General features: G+C 55.5%; 1 protein-coding gene across 1 annotated transcript in view; it reads right to left on the reverse strand.

The window, feature by feature from the left end:
- Nucleotides 1-2,055: 2,055 nt before the first annotated feature.
- Nucleotides 2,056-14,887, reverse strand: part of LOC103605695 (protein Wnt-3a) — a 43,201-nt gene continuing 30,369 nt past the window's right edge. The window contains exons 8-9 of the mRNA XM_008590322.1: nucleotides 4,639-4,904; nucleotides 2,056-2,547 (exon numbers count right to left, since the gene is read on the reverse strand). Coding sequence (XP_008588544.1) covers nucleotides 2,068-2,547; nucleotides 4,639-4,904 — 746 coding nt within the window. The 3' untranslated portion in view covers nucleotides 2,056-2,067. The remainder of the gene's footprint in view (nucleotides 2,548-4,638; nucleotides 4,905-14,887) is intronic.

A 14,887-nucleotide genomic window follows, 5' to 3' on the forward strand; every position in this document is an offset into this window, starting at 1 on the left:
TGATCCTACACTTAGAGGCCACCAGCAGCCAGGCCACTGTCCCCAAAGCCAGAGAGCCCAGGTACTTGGATGTTGGCTGAGTGAATATGAACTTTTGGGAAAGTGACTCGGCTGATGTCTTCCATGAACCACGGACTCCTATGGGGTCTTGGCCTGCCATCCGCCCACTGGGACTGTCACGGTGTTCTGCTCGCAGCAGAGCTCCCTTACCTGGCTCCTACCTACCACCCTATTTTAGCTCTCCCATCAGAGGCTTCTGCCCTGCCTCTGGTCTAGGTACAAGTGGCTGTCCCCTCCTTCCCTTGGCCTGGCTGTCCCTATCCCTTCTCCCTGAAATTCTGGCCACCTCCAAGGCACGCTGACAGCCTCCTCCCCACCATGGCCTGCAGGCAAGCCCAGTTCCCCCAGACCCAGCCCTTGAGCTGAGCCGACCCCTTCTCCACGTCCCCAACACCATGCCGACCTGCCACCAAGACACTGGCAAAAACCACAGGCTTGTTTGGTTGCTTCTTTTTTATTTTCCGCATGTTTGAAACTCACAAGCTATGACTAAAATAACTTCTTTCATAGAAAGAAAAGGGAAAAAAACAACACAACTTTTCGTCTAACTCCAGTGTATGGTAGACATAGCAGCATCGGAAATAAAATTAAAACCAAAAATGCAAAATTCGAGGCAGAGGACGGCTGCGTCCCCTCTTCTGGGCTCTCAGGGCCGTGTCTCCTCCCCCTGGCTCGAGGGTGGGAGCTGGTTCACAGTGGCAGAGGCTGAGGGTCGCTCGGTGGGGCCCCAGCAGGGTGGGGTCAGCGGCCTCTCCTTCCCTTGCCGGGCGGACAAGTCGGATGTTCTCCCGACTGGAGGTTCTGGGACAATGGCTGGTGGCAGGCAGGTCTGGCGACCGTCACCTCAGCAGCAGGACCGAGGGTCAGTCCCGGCCACGAGGGGCGGGGAGGGACGCCACCTCGCCTCGGGGCTGTGGGTCCTCTGTCCGCCGCACGGTGGAGGGCCGATGTCCCCCAAACCTCACAAACAACCTCAAAAGAGGCCAGGGGCTCTGGGCAGCCTTGGGGGCTGGGCTCGCTTCCTGTCTTTCCCTGACAAGGGGCTGTGAACAGAGGAAGGGGCTGAGGCCCAGAGAGGCGGGGGAAGGATGGCACCAGAGGAAGGAGAGTCGGGCACAGCTGGCCAGGCAGGGAGCTGGGACCGACCGTAGGAACATTCCCTGGGAAGAGGAGCTGGGTGTCCGAGGCCAGGGCAGAGGCCCAGGACTGCAGGCCCCTCTGCAGCCTCCCTCCGTGAAGCCCCGCCTGCTTCTCCCAGGACTGACCTTGGTTATTGGAGTTGGGGGCCGGGGCTGGTGGGGCGCTGAGGCTTTCTCAGAAGGGTTCCTGGTCGGGAGCGTGGGCAAGTCCCAGGCTGAGGGAGGGGGTGCCACAGGCCTCCCCATGCCTGGATCACTCCAGAGCGCGGGACTTGGCGAGGGGCTCTCAGATCCTAGAGGCACGGGGTGGCGGGCGGGGACCCGACTCCGCCTCATGGGATCTCCGAGGCTCATTCCGCCAGGAGATGCTAAGGTGGCCGGAGGGAACTTTACTGGTGGGCTGGGAGGAAGGGGATGGCCGGCTAAATCCCCTGCTCAGGAGCCCCGGCCCACTGTAGCTCCACCCTATCCAGGGAGAAGCCCCCCCTCCAAAGGAAACCCCATCCCCAGGTAGGAGCCCCATCCCCATTGCAGTCCAGTCCCACCTCGGAGCCCTGCCCCCAGAGAGAAGCCCCAGCCTCAGGGAGTAGCCCACACCAGAGCCCAGCCCCATCCAGAGCCCCACCCCCACTGGGAGGGACCTCAACCCTTCAGGAGGAACTCTGTCCCATCCAGGCAGACGTCCTGCTCCCATTGGCGCCCTGTCTCACCCACCCAGGAGCCCCACCCCTAGGTGGGAGCCCTCGCCAGTCCGGGGAGGAGCCCCGCCCCACCAGGGAGAAGCCCCTCCCCCAAGTAAGAGCCCCACCCCCAAGTGGGAGCCCTCGCCAGTCCAGGCAGGAGCCCGCGCCAGGTGCGCTGCCGCCGCCTACTTGCAGGTGTGCACGTCGTAGACACGCGCGCACTCTTGGCAGCTGACATAGCAGCACCAGTGGAAGACGCAGTGGCACTTCTCCCTGCGCCGCTCGGTGCGCGCGTTGTGGCCACGGCCGCAGCACAGCAGGTCGCAGCCGTCGATACCGTGCGAGCTCACGTTGCAGGTGCGGTCGCGCGTGCCGAAGGAGCCCGTCTCGGGGTTGGGCTCGCAGAAGTTGGGCGAGGCCTCGTAGTAGACCAGGTCGCGATCCGTGGGCACCTTGAAGTAGGTGTAGCGCGGCCGCAGCGTCTCCACCCAGCCGCGCGACTCGCGGTGCTTCTCCACCACCATCTCCGAGGCGCTGTCGTACTTGTCCTTGAGGAAGTCGCCAATGGCGCGGAAGTCGGGCTGCGACCACCAGCAGGTTTTCACCTCACAGCTGCCCGACAGCCCGTGGCACTTACATTTGAGATGCATGTGGCTGGCGATGGCCTGTGGGGAGGAGGGGAAAGCACGCAGGAACGTCAGGACAGCCCCCCGGGGGTTCCTGCACTTTGCCTGCAGCCCACCTGCTCCATAAATCCTTGGGGACTCCCAGGCAGAGCAGGAGCCCTCTCCGTGGGGCCCCAGTGCCACCCCCCTTCCCATGGTGCAGGTACCTGTGCCATGTGTCTCCCCTGTATACCCAAAGCCTGTAGAGGGCAGGAGCTGGGGGGGCCCCCTCTCTATCTAGCCCTATAATATCTACCATGCAGTGAAGGAAGGAAGGTGCTGTAATGTATTGCTGTGTACAGGAGGTGAGATATTCATCCAGACCTGAAGAACCCAGAAATGTTGCCCAGGGAAGTTGCATATGAGCTGGGCAGACAGGCTAGGGGTCCTGAGCATGGATGGGTAGGGGGACTGGCCCAGGAAGCCGGTCCCTTTATGGGAGGTGAGAGGCCTTGGGCAGGGCCTGGGTGAGGAACCCATGTTTTTCCCTGCAACAGTGGGGAAGAGGTGGAATGGAGGGTCCCTTCTCCTGGCTTGAACCCCTCCTTCTCACACTGGCTTTTTCTCATGGGCATCTGTAAAGTATCCCCTGCCCCCACCCAGTCCAGTTTGTTTAATATCCATTTTCTTCTTTCTTTTGTGGCCAGGTTTTGGCAAAGAGGAGCCGTCACCACCTATTTCTGCTTCCTGGAGAGCTCTTTTTATCTCATAGCCTCGATGTATTTGTTGGATATATATGTGAACATATCCTCCCATGTGGGTAGCCTTTTCAGTCCCACTGTGGTGTCTTATTATGAACAGAAGTTCTTAATTTGAATACAGCCCATATTACTCCATTTTTCTTTCACTGTAATTTTTTTTGGCTTGTTTAAGAAACCTTTGCCTACTTTAAGGCCAAAAAGATATTCTCTTATGCTTTCTTGTAAATGTTTGATTGTTTTACCTCTCCCATTTGGGTTTGTAATTGCTTTTTACATATGGGGGGGGGGTCAAAGTTAATCTTTTTCCATATTGCTACCTGTCTTAGTCTTTTCTGTGCTGCTAACAGAATGCCTGAGACTGCGTAATTTATAAAGAATGGGGGCTGGCTGGTTAGCTCAGCTGGTTAGATCCCGGTGTTATAACATGAAGGTCAAGGCTTCAGATCCCTGTACCCGCCAGCTGCCAAGAAATAAAATAAAATAAAGAATGGAAATGTAGTCTCTCATAGTTCCGGAGGCTGGCAAGTACAAGATCAAGGTGCTGACAGGTTAGAGCTTGGTTTTTCTGCTTCCAAAAGCATGGCATCCCGAAAGCTGCATCCCCCAGAGGGGAGGAACGCTATGTCCTCACATGAGAGGAGAAAGAGAGCAAGCAAGAGAGAGAGAATGCCCAATCCCACAACCCGTGTCCTTACATAGCAGGAGAAAGACAGAGAGACAGACAGAGAGGGAACTGGTCTCAGCAGACACCGAATCTGCCATGCTGTGATCTTGGACTTCCCAGGTCTCAGAACTGTGAGCAATAAATCCCTGCTGTTTGTAAATCACCCAGTTTAACATACTTTGTTATAGTAGTCTGCTTGGGCTAGTACACAAGGCTCACAAAGTGCTTCACAGGTTAGTTGCTGACAGTCTTTCCAGTTAAATGCTTTGTTCTTTGGCACTCCATACTCTACCCAGACTATATCACTTGCAGTCTTTCACCTCTGGGCTGCCTGGGAGGTTCTTCCTCCACCCACCTAAATAACTGTCACATCTTGGCACCTTGTGTGTGTGCATTTTCTCATCACAGAACTCCCCATGATGCTCTGTAGCCACCTCAATATCCCCCTCCCTGTACTGTGCAGGGGCTTCTCCTTCCTGATGACCCCAAGTCCACAGGTGGGCTTGCTGCCCTCTAGGAATACACTGGATGCTTGTGGGGCAACTGGACAGTGCTGAGCTTCAGACAGCCCTGGGCAGGAAGTGAGCGGACCCCCAGCCTGGCTACATAAACAGCCCCACTGCCCACCATCCTGCTCCACTGGGCCATACACCTCCAGGGACCAGGGCTTACACCCTGCTGAGGAAGCTCCTATTTCCCTAGGGCCCTCAGGGGCTGCAAACATACCTGGCGTCCAGCCTCGTTGTTGTGGCGATTCATGGCCGAGCGGGCATCTGGCCGGTTCTCCCGGGCATCTGCAAACTCCCGAGACACCATCCCACCAAACTCGATGTCCTCACTGCAGCCACCCCACTTCCAGCCCTCGCCCGGTGAGCCCTGATGGCGGCTACTGCAGCCACAGATGGCAGCCGAGCCCTCCGCACAGGAACGCGTCACTGCAAAGGCCACTCCGGCTGAGGCAATGGCATGGACAAAGGCGGACTCCCTGGTGGCTGTGGAGAGAGGGGAGACATGGGGTTGGCAAGGCCCAGTGTGGATAGCATGGGGTGGCGGGGCTGGGGGTTAGCAAGGGCTTGCCTGGGGGAGAGGGCTGCACTTCTTTGTCTTTCTTTTTTTTTAAAAAAAAGGTGACCACGGGCCGGCCCGGTGGCGCACTGCTACAGTGCGCTGCTTGGGAGCGCAGCAGCGCTCCCGCCGAGGGTTCAGATCCCACATACAGACTGGTTCCCGCTCACTGGCTGAGCGAGGTGCGGGTGCAGCACTGAGGGTTGTGATCCGTTGCCGGACACAAAAAAAGACAAAAAGGAAAAAAAAAAAGATGACCATGGGCCAGCCCGGTGGCGCACTGGAGAGTGCGCCGCTTGGGAGTGCGGCGGCGCTCCCGCCGAGGGTTCAGATCCCATGTGGAGACTGGTTCCCGCTCACTGGCTGAGCGAGGTGCGGGTGCAGCACTGAGGGTTGCGATCCCGTTGCCGGTCAGTAAAAAAGACAAAAAGGGAAAAAAAAAAAAAAAGATGACCAGTAAGGGGATCTTAACCCCTTGACTTGGTGTTGTCAGCACCACGCTCTCCCAAGTGAGCTAACTGGCCATCCCTATATAGGGATCCAAACCTGTGGCCTTGGTGTTTTCAGCACCACACGCTCCCAAGTGAGCCACGGGCCAGCCCTATGGCTGCACTTCTGAGCTGGGCACTGGGCACCCATGTTGGGCATGGGACAGCTGGAACCACACCGCAGGAACCAGGAGTCAGGAAGAGAGGGCTGTGATGGGGAGGTGGGGTGTCCATGAGCAAGGACCCAAGGAGAAGGGAGAATGTCGTCCAAGAAGGACATAAGGGGCCGACGAGCTCGTGGAAGGAGCTCAGCATCATGTGTTGTCTTAGGCAGTTTTGTATTGCTCTAACAGAACATCTGCACTTGGGTATTTATAAAGAAAAGAGGCTTATTGGGCTCAAGACTGTAGGCGGGGAAGGCCGTGACTGGGCAGCTGTGTCTGGCAGGGCCACAGGCTGCTTCCACTTAAGGCAGAAAGCAGAAGGGGAGTGGGCGTGTGCAAAGAGCTCACACGGCGAGAGAGAAGCCAGAGGGAGAAACCAAAGAAGCCAGACTCTTTTTAACAACCTGCTCACTCACTCACCCCTGAGGGAGGGTATTAATCTATTCACGAGTGGTGAGGAGTTTGCCCCCATGTCCCAAACACCTCCCAACACTGCCACATGGGGATCAGATTTCAACATGAGTTTTGGAGAGGACAAACATCCAAACTGTAGCAAGCGTCATGGGGCCAATGCAGATTAAAGCCAAACACGGGATTCACACCCCCTGGGAGGAATCATAAAGTCAGAATAGCAAGTGTTGGGAAGATGTAGAGAAACTGGGACGCTCGTACGTGGCTGGGTGGAAGGAAAATGGAATTCGGTTTAGCAACAAGAAAAATAGCATAGATGGATCTCAAAATAATCCTGCTGACTTAAAAAAGGCAACAACAACAAAAAAAAAAACCCCAAAACAAACACAAAGATCCACTCTCCTGGTGCCCTGATGGCCCAGGTGGAAACCCCAAGTGTGGCTCCTGGTCTGGCATGCCGCCAACTTCCACTGTTCTCCGCTATTCCCTTCCTCACCCTGAACACTAGGCACCTGCCTGGCCCAGCTGTAGGGCTGCCTCTTCTGGAACCTTCTCAAGACCAGTGGCCTCCAGCGTGCACTCTGCCCAGTACTAGCCCCATGTGACCCAGGATGCCCCCAGCCCCGAGCTTGGGCCTGCAGACTCTGAGGGCTTCAGGATGCCCGCCAGGGGCAGTGGCCACTACTCACCCCAAGGACAGGTGTTGAAGCTTCCTCTTTTCCCAGATGTGGAGATAGACTGAGAGGGGGATGTGGCATTATTTTTGCAGAAGTGTATGGAGCGGGGAGGGTGGCTGGAGCTTGGGAAGAAGTTGGTGAGGCCAGGATGACAGGGAGGCACAGGGCGAACAGGCAGCCTGGGCTTTGCAGATGTCCTATCTCAAGCTGGGTTTCCCCTGGCATCATGTCTCTGTGGGACATGCATCTGCTCTGGGCAGGAGGAGGAGGGGATGGGCCCATGCAGAGCCCAGTTTTTGCAGATGGAAGGCACTCCTTCCTTGACCGGACATCTGGCATAGGTGTGCGGAGCCCCTGCTGTTTGCCAAGCGTTGCGTTCCTTGCGTTCGGAGCTGGGGAGCAGCAGGGAGCCAAACCTGATCTGCTCATTAGCAGGGACTTTACAAACCTAGCTTAAAAACGCTCCAGGCTTTGGAGACTGCAGGCCCAGGTCTGAACCCTGGCTTGCCCTTCGGGGATTGGTGTGCCCTTGGGCAGTTTCCCCGAGACTTCTGCTTCTGTCATGAGGGGTTCTGACCTCCACCTTTACTTGACTCTGACCTTCTATCTTCCTTGAAGGCCCTGGGCTGGCAGGAGACAGAAGGGAGCAGAAAGGGGGCCCCTTTGATTGGAACAGGAAGAAGGCCACTGAGGCTCTTTGGATGAGGCAGGGGTATGACTGTGTGCCCTGCCATGTCCCCCAGCTCCTCCTGGACAGGGGCTCCCAATGGGCCCCCCGTGACTCTTTGCCCTACCGGGACACCCAGGAAAACTTTGTCCTGGGTGGGTGGGAACGGGGCAGGTGGGTTGCAGGGCTGCTCTCCACACTGTCTCCATCTGAACCCTGGGAGAGCAGCCCCCGGGGCTCACAACTGAGCTGAGCCCCAAAGCCCAGGCAGGCAGGACGAGTGTGCACAACGAGACACACCAATACACAGCCATCCCTGAAAAACGCACATTTACTCCCACACAAGAACACACGGAGCGGGATGTGCTTGAGGCTGTGTTTTGTATTGGCTTCCCCTGGTGGGCGGGCACAGGTCTCTCCGAGCCCCTCAGGCCTGCTTTTGGAGACACTCTCTTGACAGCCCTCTGCAGGCCCTGGCCACCTCCCCCTCTGTCCAGGGCTCTGTCCCAAGCAGGCCTGGACACCCCCTACACCCAGCTGCAAGCCAGGAAAGGAACTCTCCATGTCATCTGTACCCACCTCCCACAACAGGGAAGGCCAGAGACTGTCCATGCCTGAAACTTGGCCTCGTCCCCACTGGCTTGCTCAGGCCTACTGAGGTGGCCCTGGGAACTCCCAGCCCATCCTGCCCCTCCTGGCCCTTCTCAGCGAGCCCCCACCTGGACCTGATGAGGTTCCTAGTTGGGACCCTCACCCCAGCCTCCTTCCCCAACCCCGAACCTTGCATATGTACACACATGCTGCAGGCTGAGCTCTTTGCCTGATGCCAATCTGGCCGTGCCAGGCCCCTTCCTGAATTGTCAAAAACCATCTCCTCGCCTTACCTTGCTGCCTGTGTCCCCACCCGCTCAGTGGGGTAGCAGCTCGGGTCCCTGGTCTTGTCTACGTCTGGTGTGTGGCCATGGCAGTCTTTGGGGCCCTCCCAGGCCCTGCTGAGGGCTCCTTCCTACACCAACCTCAGCTCAGCTGCTCCTCAACTGGCCCTGGTCTTGTCTACGTCTGGTGTGTGGCCATGGCAGTCTTTGGGGTCCTCCCAGGCCCTGCTGAGGGCTCCTTCCTACACCAACCTCAGCTCAGCTGCTCCTCAACTGGGAGGATTTGCTCTCGTGAATTGTTCCCCAGCTGGACGCTTCCTGGGGCAGGGCCTGGGCCTTGCTCACCTTTTACTTTCACTCTGGAGCACCAGGCCCACCCCTAGATGTTTGCTGGGGTCAGAGGAAAGGGCAGAGCCCTGGCTGGGGAGGGACATCAGGTGGGTCTGAGCCCAACCTGGCAGGGACCTCTGCCCCTCCAAGGGGTCTTTGGATGGGTACTTGGATGGACCCAGGACAGCCCTCCTGCCATCTCCTTTTCCAAAGAGCAGTCAGGCAGCCACCTCCGCCACACCTCCCCGAGACACTTGAAGCCCCTAGCCCCAGCCCTGTTTTCCTTTCCTAATGTGATTCAGCTCACAAGCAGGACTGGAGTGGCCTTTGGCTGGGCCCAAGGCACCTGAGTGAGTAAATGCTGACTCGGGCTGGACACAGACCACGTCCTTCCATCCCTCCATTTAGGAGCCCCTGTCCTTATTTTGTTTTTAAAGGACTCAGGTTTCCTCCTCCCTAGTCCTCCACCTCAAGCTTGGGTTAGAGGCCATGAGCAGGGCTGCCTGTCAGCTCCTGTTCCTGGACACATCCTCCAGGCAGCTCAGGAAGTAGAGCTGAGCTATGTCCTGGGCACTCCTGGAACCCTTCTCAGTGCCAGGCATCCCAAGCCCTCAATACCTTACCCTGGCCAAGCCTGCCTTCTGCCTGACTCCCAGGAGTCTGCCCCAAAGGCCGGCTCCTCCTTTCCCCACCCTTCTTTGGCTTTTGAGCAGACCCTGAGAGATAAGGGGAGAGCCAGCCTGGGGCCAGGCCCTCTCTCGGCCTCACCCATGCCCAGAACCAGCTTGGAGATCGCTGCTTATCAGAACAGCAGGGCTGCCAGACACACTTGAGGGGAAGGGTGTGCAGCGGAGGGAGGGTGGAGCTCGGGGCTTAAACTTGGAGAGAAAAAGCCTCATTCTTGCCCAGCTCTGTCACCACCGAGCTGGGGGATCCTGCCTCCCTGCTTGGCCTCAATTTCCCTTTCTGTCAAATGGGGAGGTAAGACTCCTTCCAGATTGAGTCCTGGCAGCCAAGGCGGGCAGGCACAGCTTCAATTGGCTCATGAAGAAATGAAGACAAAAGGTCTCTGCAGTGAGGCTGGGACCCCCAGGACAGAAAGCCCCCCTCTGTGAGGCCATGATAGAAGCCATGGGCTGCAAGACCATAGGTGAGAAAAACGTGAGACAGCGTGTTCTGATGAAGAGAGTCTGTTGAAGAGCTGAAGCTGCAAAGTCTCTAAGAAATTTCCCAAGATATTGATAAACTACGAGGGAAAAACTGTAATTGCACTGCAGAAACCTGGCAGACACCACCTTAAGCAGAGGATCTAGGTTAACATACCAGGAATGGGATAAACAGACACTGTGTGCTTCCCGGATGATGCACAGAGAAGGACACCATATTGCCATCGAGGTATTCAATGTTAGACAAACCCACATTGAGGGCCGCTCTGCAGAATACCCGACCACGCTCCTCGGCAATCGATTTTAGGGGCAGGGAGAGGGGAAGGCTGGAGGAGCCTGAGAGATGTGGTGGCCGAAAGCAACGAAGGACCCAGGATGAGATTCTGGGACAGAAAAGCAACATTGGTGGGAAAATAGGTGAAATCTAAGTCTGGAGAGTAGCCCATAGAACGGACTCTTAGTTTCGAGGGATGTGGCACGTTATGTATCGTATCTGCAGTATGGGCGGCGGGGAGAGGGGACCCAGGACTCCCAGTACCACGCCTGTAAGGTCTCTGTAAGTCTAAAATTATTTCAAAATAAGAAGTTTAAAAAGGTCTTAAGGCCATGCAGAAGGAAGACCACCAGAATGTCCAGGTGACATCTCACAGTGGCAGAGGGTTTTATTTTATTTTATTTTTTTGGCACCTGGCTGGTACAGGGTGTTAAAAGGTGGTACTCTAACCGACTGGGCTAACCGGCCAGCCTCACAGAGGATTTCAATCCCAGTAGGACTCTGCCCAGGGGTCTCTGGGCAGCTTTGGGGGGTTCATAACCCTGTCGTAATGAAATCGTGAGCAGAAACGACAGGTTATGTCTGGAAGTGCGTGCATTTTTCTGGAGAGAGAATCCATTGCTTTTATCCCATTTCCACAGGGGTTTAAAACAAACAGCTTATGAACCACCACCCTGAAGTCATCTCCCTTTACAGAGGTGCTGGGGACAGGGCTCCCCAGAGGTCCTAGCAAGGAGGGCACAGCCAGAACTCACACCCAGGGTCTGGAGTGCTGGCAGCCTCCTTAATTACAGCCAAGTTCTCTGCCACAAACAACACCTTTGTCAGAGGTTTCTGCTTTTGTTGATACAACAGAGCAGCTAGGGATTGGGGTAGGGTGAACACTGGGATGGAGGCATCCTGCCCATGGGAAGTGCCAGCTGCCCCAGAAAGCAAGACAACCATGCTGGTCAGCAGTAAAATGCCTTCTTTCGTGAATGGGCTGTCAGAAGAGGAGGAGGGAGACAAGGGCTACCAGGGAATAGGGTGCGTAGAGACAAAGGCTGCAATTTGGCCTAGTCACCGGGGCGGAGCCTGGATGAACCTACCAAGCTCCATAAAGCCTGCCCTGCTCAGTCCCAAGATTCTTTCCCACACTGCAGTCAGGTGTTGGGGAAAGGAAGCATTAAGGAAATTGTGTGATGAAATTGCTCTATAAGAGAAGTGAATTCCACCCAGGGAAACCATCTTCCCCAGAAACTTCTTGTGGTCTCATTTAGTAATTATTGATTGAGTTCATGCAAAGGATGCATTATCTATCCTTCCTTCCTTCCCTCCACCCATGTATTACCTATCATCCATCCCCCATCTGCACCCATACATGCACACATCCACCACCCACCCATCCGTCTACCCACCCCCCCGCCCTCCATCGGCCATCATCCATGCATCATCTATCCATCCCTTCATCCACTCTCCATCCATCCATCATGTGTTATTCACCCATCATCCATCCGTCTACATCCATCCATCCTTCTATCCACCCACCTCCCATCCATTAATCACCCATCATACGTGCATGCATCCACCCCCTATCCACTTATCCACCCATCCAGTCATCCATCTATCCATTCAGAATCTTTTTTTTTTTTTTTCTGGAGGATCCGAACCCATGGCCTTGGTGTTATCAGCACCACACTCTCCCGGAGTGAGCCACAGGCCAGCCCCCATCCAGGATCCAGGGGCCGGCCCGGTGGCGCACTGCTATAGTGCGCCGCTTGGGAAGCGCAGTGGCGCTCCCGCCCGAGGGTTCGGATCCCACATACAGACCGGCCGCTCACTGGCTGAGCGAGGGGTGGGCGCGACACTGAGGGTTGCGATCCGTTGCCGGTCACGAAAAAAGACAAAAACAAAACAAACAAACAAAAAAAACAGGATCTTATGAGTCCATAGTGACCCAGGCACTAGGCTCAGAACTAGGAGATGAGATGAGTAAGATGCAATGTGCCCTCTTTCAAGGATAAGAAATCTTTGAAAAAGTGAATTGTTGCTCAAGATGATGAAATTTCTAACACCTCAGGCTTTCTGAAAGTTGAAGGAGTTACCTCTCCTGGTGGTAATTAAGCAGAGGCTAGATGACCCACTGTCAGGTGGAGGGAATCCCTACCCTGGGAAGGAGGAGGATAAATCAGGGGAAGCCTTCTCTACCTCTAATGTGAAGCTCTGCTGATGTAGTCAGGTTCTTGACTTTGGGCTGTGCCAAGTGGCCTGCCTTTGGGAGCTTACAGTTCACAAGGGAGAGAGTAAGGGGAGCACGGGCACACTGCAAGGCTTGGAAACATGAGCTCTGGGTCAGGTCTAGGATGGGTGGATGATGGATGGTAGATGGATGAATGGGTGTATGGATGGATTGGCTATGGATGATGTATTGATGGATAATGGATTGATTAATAGAAGGTGGATGTATATGGTGGATGGATGGATGGTGGTTGGATGGGTGGATAAATGAATAGAAATAGATGTTGGATGGTTGGTGGATGGATGGTAGATAGTGGATGATGGGTGGATGGTGGATGAGAGCATGAATGGATGTTTAAATTGATGGTGGATGAATAGATGAGTGGATGGAAGGAAGGTTAGATGGATGAATGAATAAACGAATGATGGTTTAGACCCCCATACTGGCCAGCCACCAAAAAAAAAAAAAAAAGAAAGAAAGAAAGAAAGAAAGAAAGAAAGAAAAGAAAAGAATGATAGATGATGGATGGATTGATGGTGGATGGAGGAATGGATGATGGGTGGATAATGGATGGTGGCGGTGGGTGGATGAATGTGTGATGGGTAAATGGTTGGATAAATAAATGGATGATGGGTGAGTGGCGGATGGTGGATAGATGCACAAATGGATGTATGAATAGATGGTGGAAGAATAGATGATTGGATGGGTGGGTGGTGGAAGGATGGATGGATAGGGAATGGTGGAGAGAGGATGGATGGGTATGTGGGGAGATGAATGAATCGGATGGATGGATGGATGGACAGTGGATGGACAGTGGATGAATGGTGGATGGATGGGTGGATAATGGATGATGGTGTGTGGATGGATGGAGGATGGATCCTGGGGCACGCAAGGGAGTCCTGTGTGGTGGGAGCTGGGCATGCAGGGGAGGGCAGTAGAGAGGCTCAGTGGGGCTTCATTTCAGCTGAGGGCAGCCCTCGGATGCTGGGAACCACGAGATGAGCTTTGGTAGTTACTTCATCCTGGCTCTCAGAACTTTTGAACTGGAGGGATCTTAACAAATCCCTGTTTCTAGACTTAGATTTCGTAGGTTGTCAAGTACCAGAGATCATTCGGGGACTGAAAGACGACTGCCAAGTGTTATTTTGTTGAGAGATGCTAAGAAATATAAAAAATGACTATCATCACAATTTCAGAAAAGGGCTTTTGAACCACAAACAGAAAAGATGTATTTCCAAATTCCTATATGTTGAAGAACATTTGCACAAATCATTCCAAAGTCCTTGTCTTTCACATATCACCATGAAGCTCGTTGGTTGTCCACTGTTTATTAAGCACTGACTGTCTTCTATGGGGACAAGCAGGCCATAGCCTCTTGTCCCATGGAGTTGACCTTCCCCCAGGTAGGTCACCCAGGAGGCCATTTCTGCAGGGATGGATGTGTTCTCAGAAGGTAGGTGCTGAGGGAGCACAGCTGGAGGCTGTCCTGCCTTGCGGCAGCAGTGGGGAGAGGGGTCCAGATGAATAATTTTATTTACCAATGAGAGAACCAACCAGCCCAGACAAGAAGAAGATTCAGAGAGGGTCAACCACAGGCCTCAGGCTGCACAGCAGTGAGCGCAGAGCCCAGACAGAGGGGTCCTGAGAGAGGTTTCTGCACCAGTGGGCAGTGGCTCTCTGGCCTGATCTCTACCCGAAGGCAGATCCCTGGGGCTCAGCCTGAGCAGGGGGGTGTGGATCTGCCTCTCTGGCTGTGCCTGGGGGCAGCTGATCTCCTTCCCTGGGAGCTCAGCATGCTATCTGCATACAGCTTTGCCCTTGCCACTGGCCCACGCTCACCTGGGCGTCCCTCCCCAGCCCTGTGACTCCATCTCTCCTTCAGGCAGTGCTAGCCGGCTGGCTGGATACTGCAGCTCCAGTGGGGGTGCGCAGATGGAGGGCAGGACAACCACGATGGCCATCCTGGCCCAGGGATGAAGGCTCCAGCTCCTATGTATTGCTCCACTGCCTGGCGGGGAAGCTCCGCAGAGTGCCCTCCCGGCAGTTCTGGTCCCTGCCCATAAAGACGGAAAATGCACAGTCCGCTTCTCACTCCGCACGCCACTGGCTTGACCCCAGCCTGGTCTGAGAGCCCCTTCTGAGTCCTCCCCCATTCCCGAATGCTCCACGCAGGGGGTGCACCTCTCTGTTGTAGCTGCTGGTGCACAGGGACTGGCCTTCGGGAGTCCCAGTCAAAGGAGGGTCACGGGGAACTCAGGCCCCCTCACGGGTGCTGCACTGGCACAATTACAGCTCCCCCTCCTCACACCTGGCATGCGCGAGGCCTGAGGGGACAGTGGCAGTCCCTGGAGGCACTGGGTCCCTTTCTCCTGGGGGCACCCCTGTCTCCAGGACTGGGGGCTCACTCAGGCTCCCGTCTGCCCACCTCACACCTGCGGGTCAGAGCCCAGCCACCCGCCACCTGCTCAGACTGCTCAGAGGCCTGCAGGTCACTGTGGGGGTGGCCGCCTGGACCTCTCATCATCGGGGACTGTCTCCCCCAGGAAAGGACAAACTCAATTTTCCCCATTCCTGTCCTGAGGCCTCGAGGAGCTTCCAGAACATTCAACAGGTGGTCGCCAACGCCGCCAACGCCCGGCC

This window comes from Galeopterus variegatus, unplaced genomic scaffold (assembly GCF_000696425.1).
Source record: "Galeopterus variegatus unplaced genomic scaffold, G_variegatus-3.0.2 Scaffold5989, whole genome shotgun sequence".
NCBI lineage: Eukaryota > Metazoa > Chordata > Mammalia > Dermoptera > Cynocephalidae > Galeopterus > Galeopterus variegatus.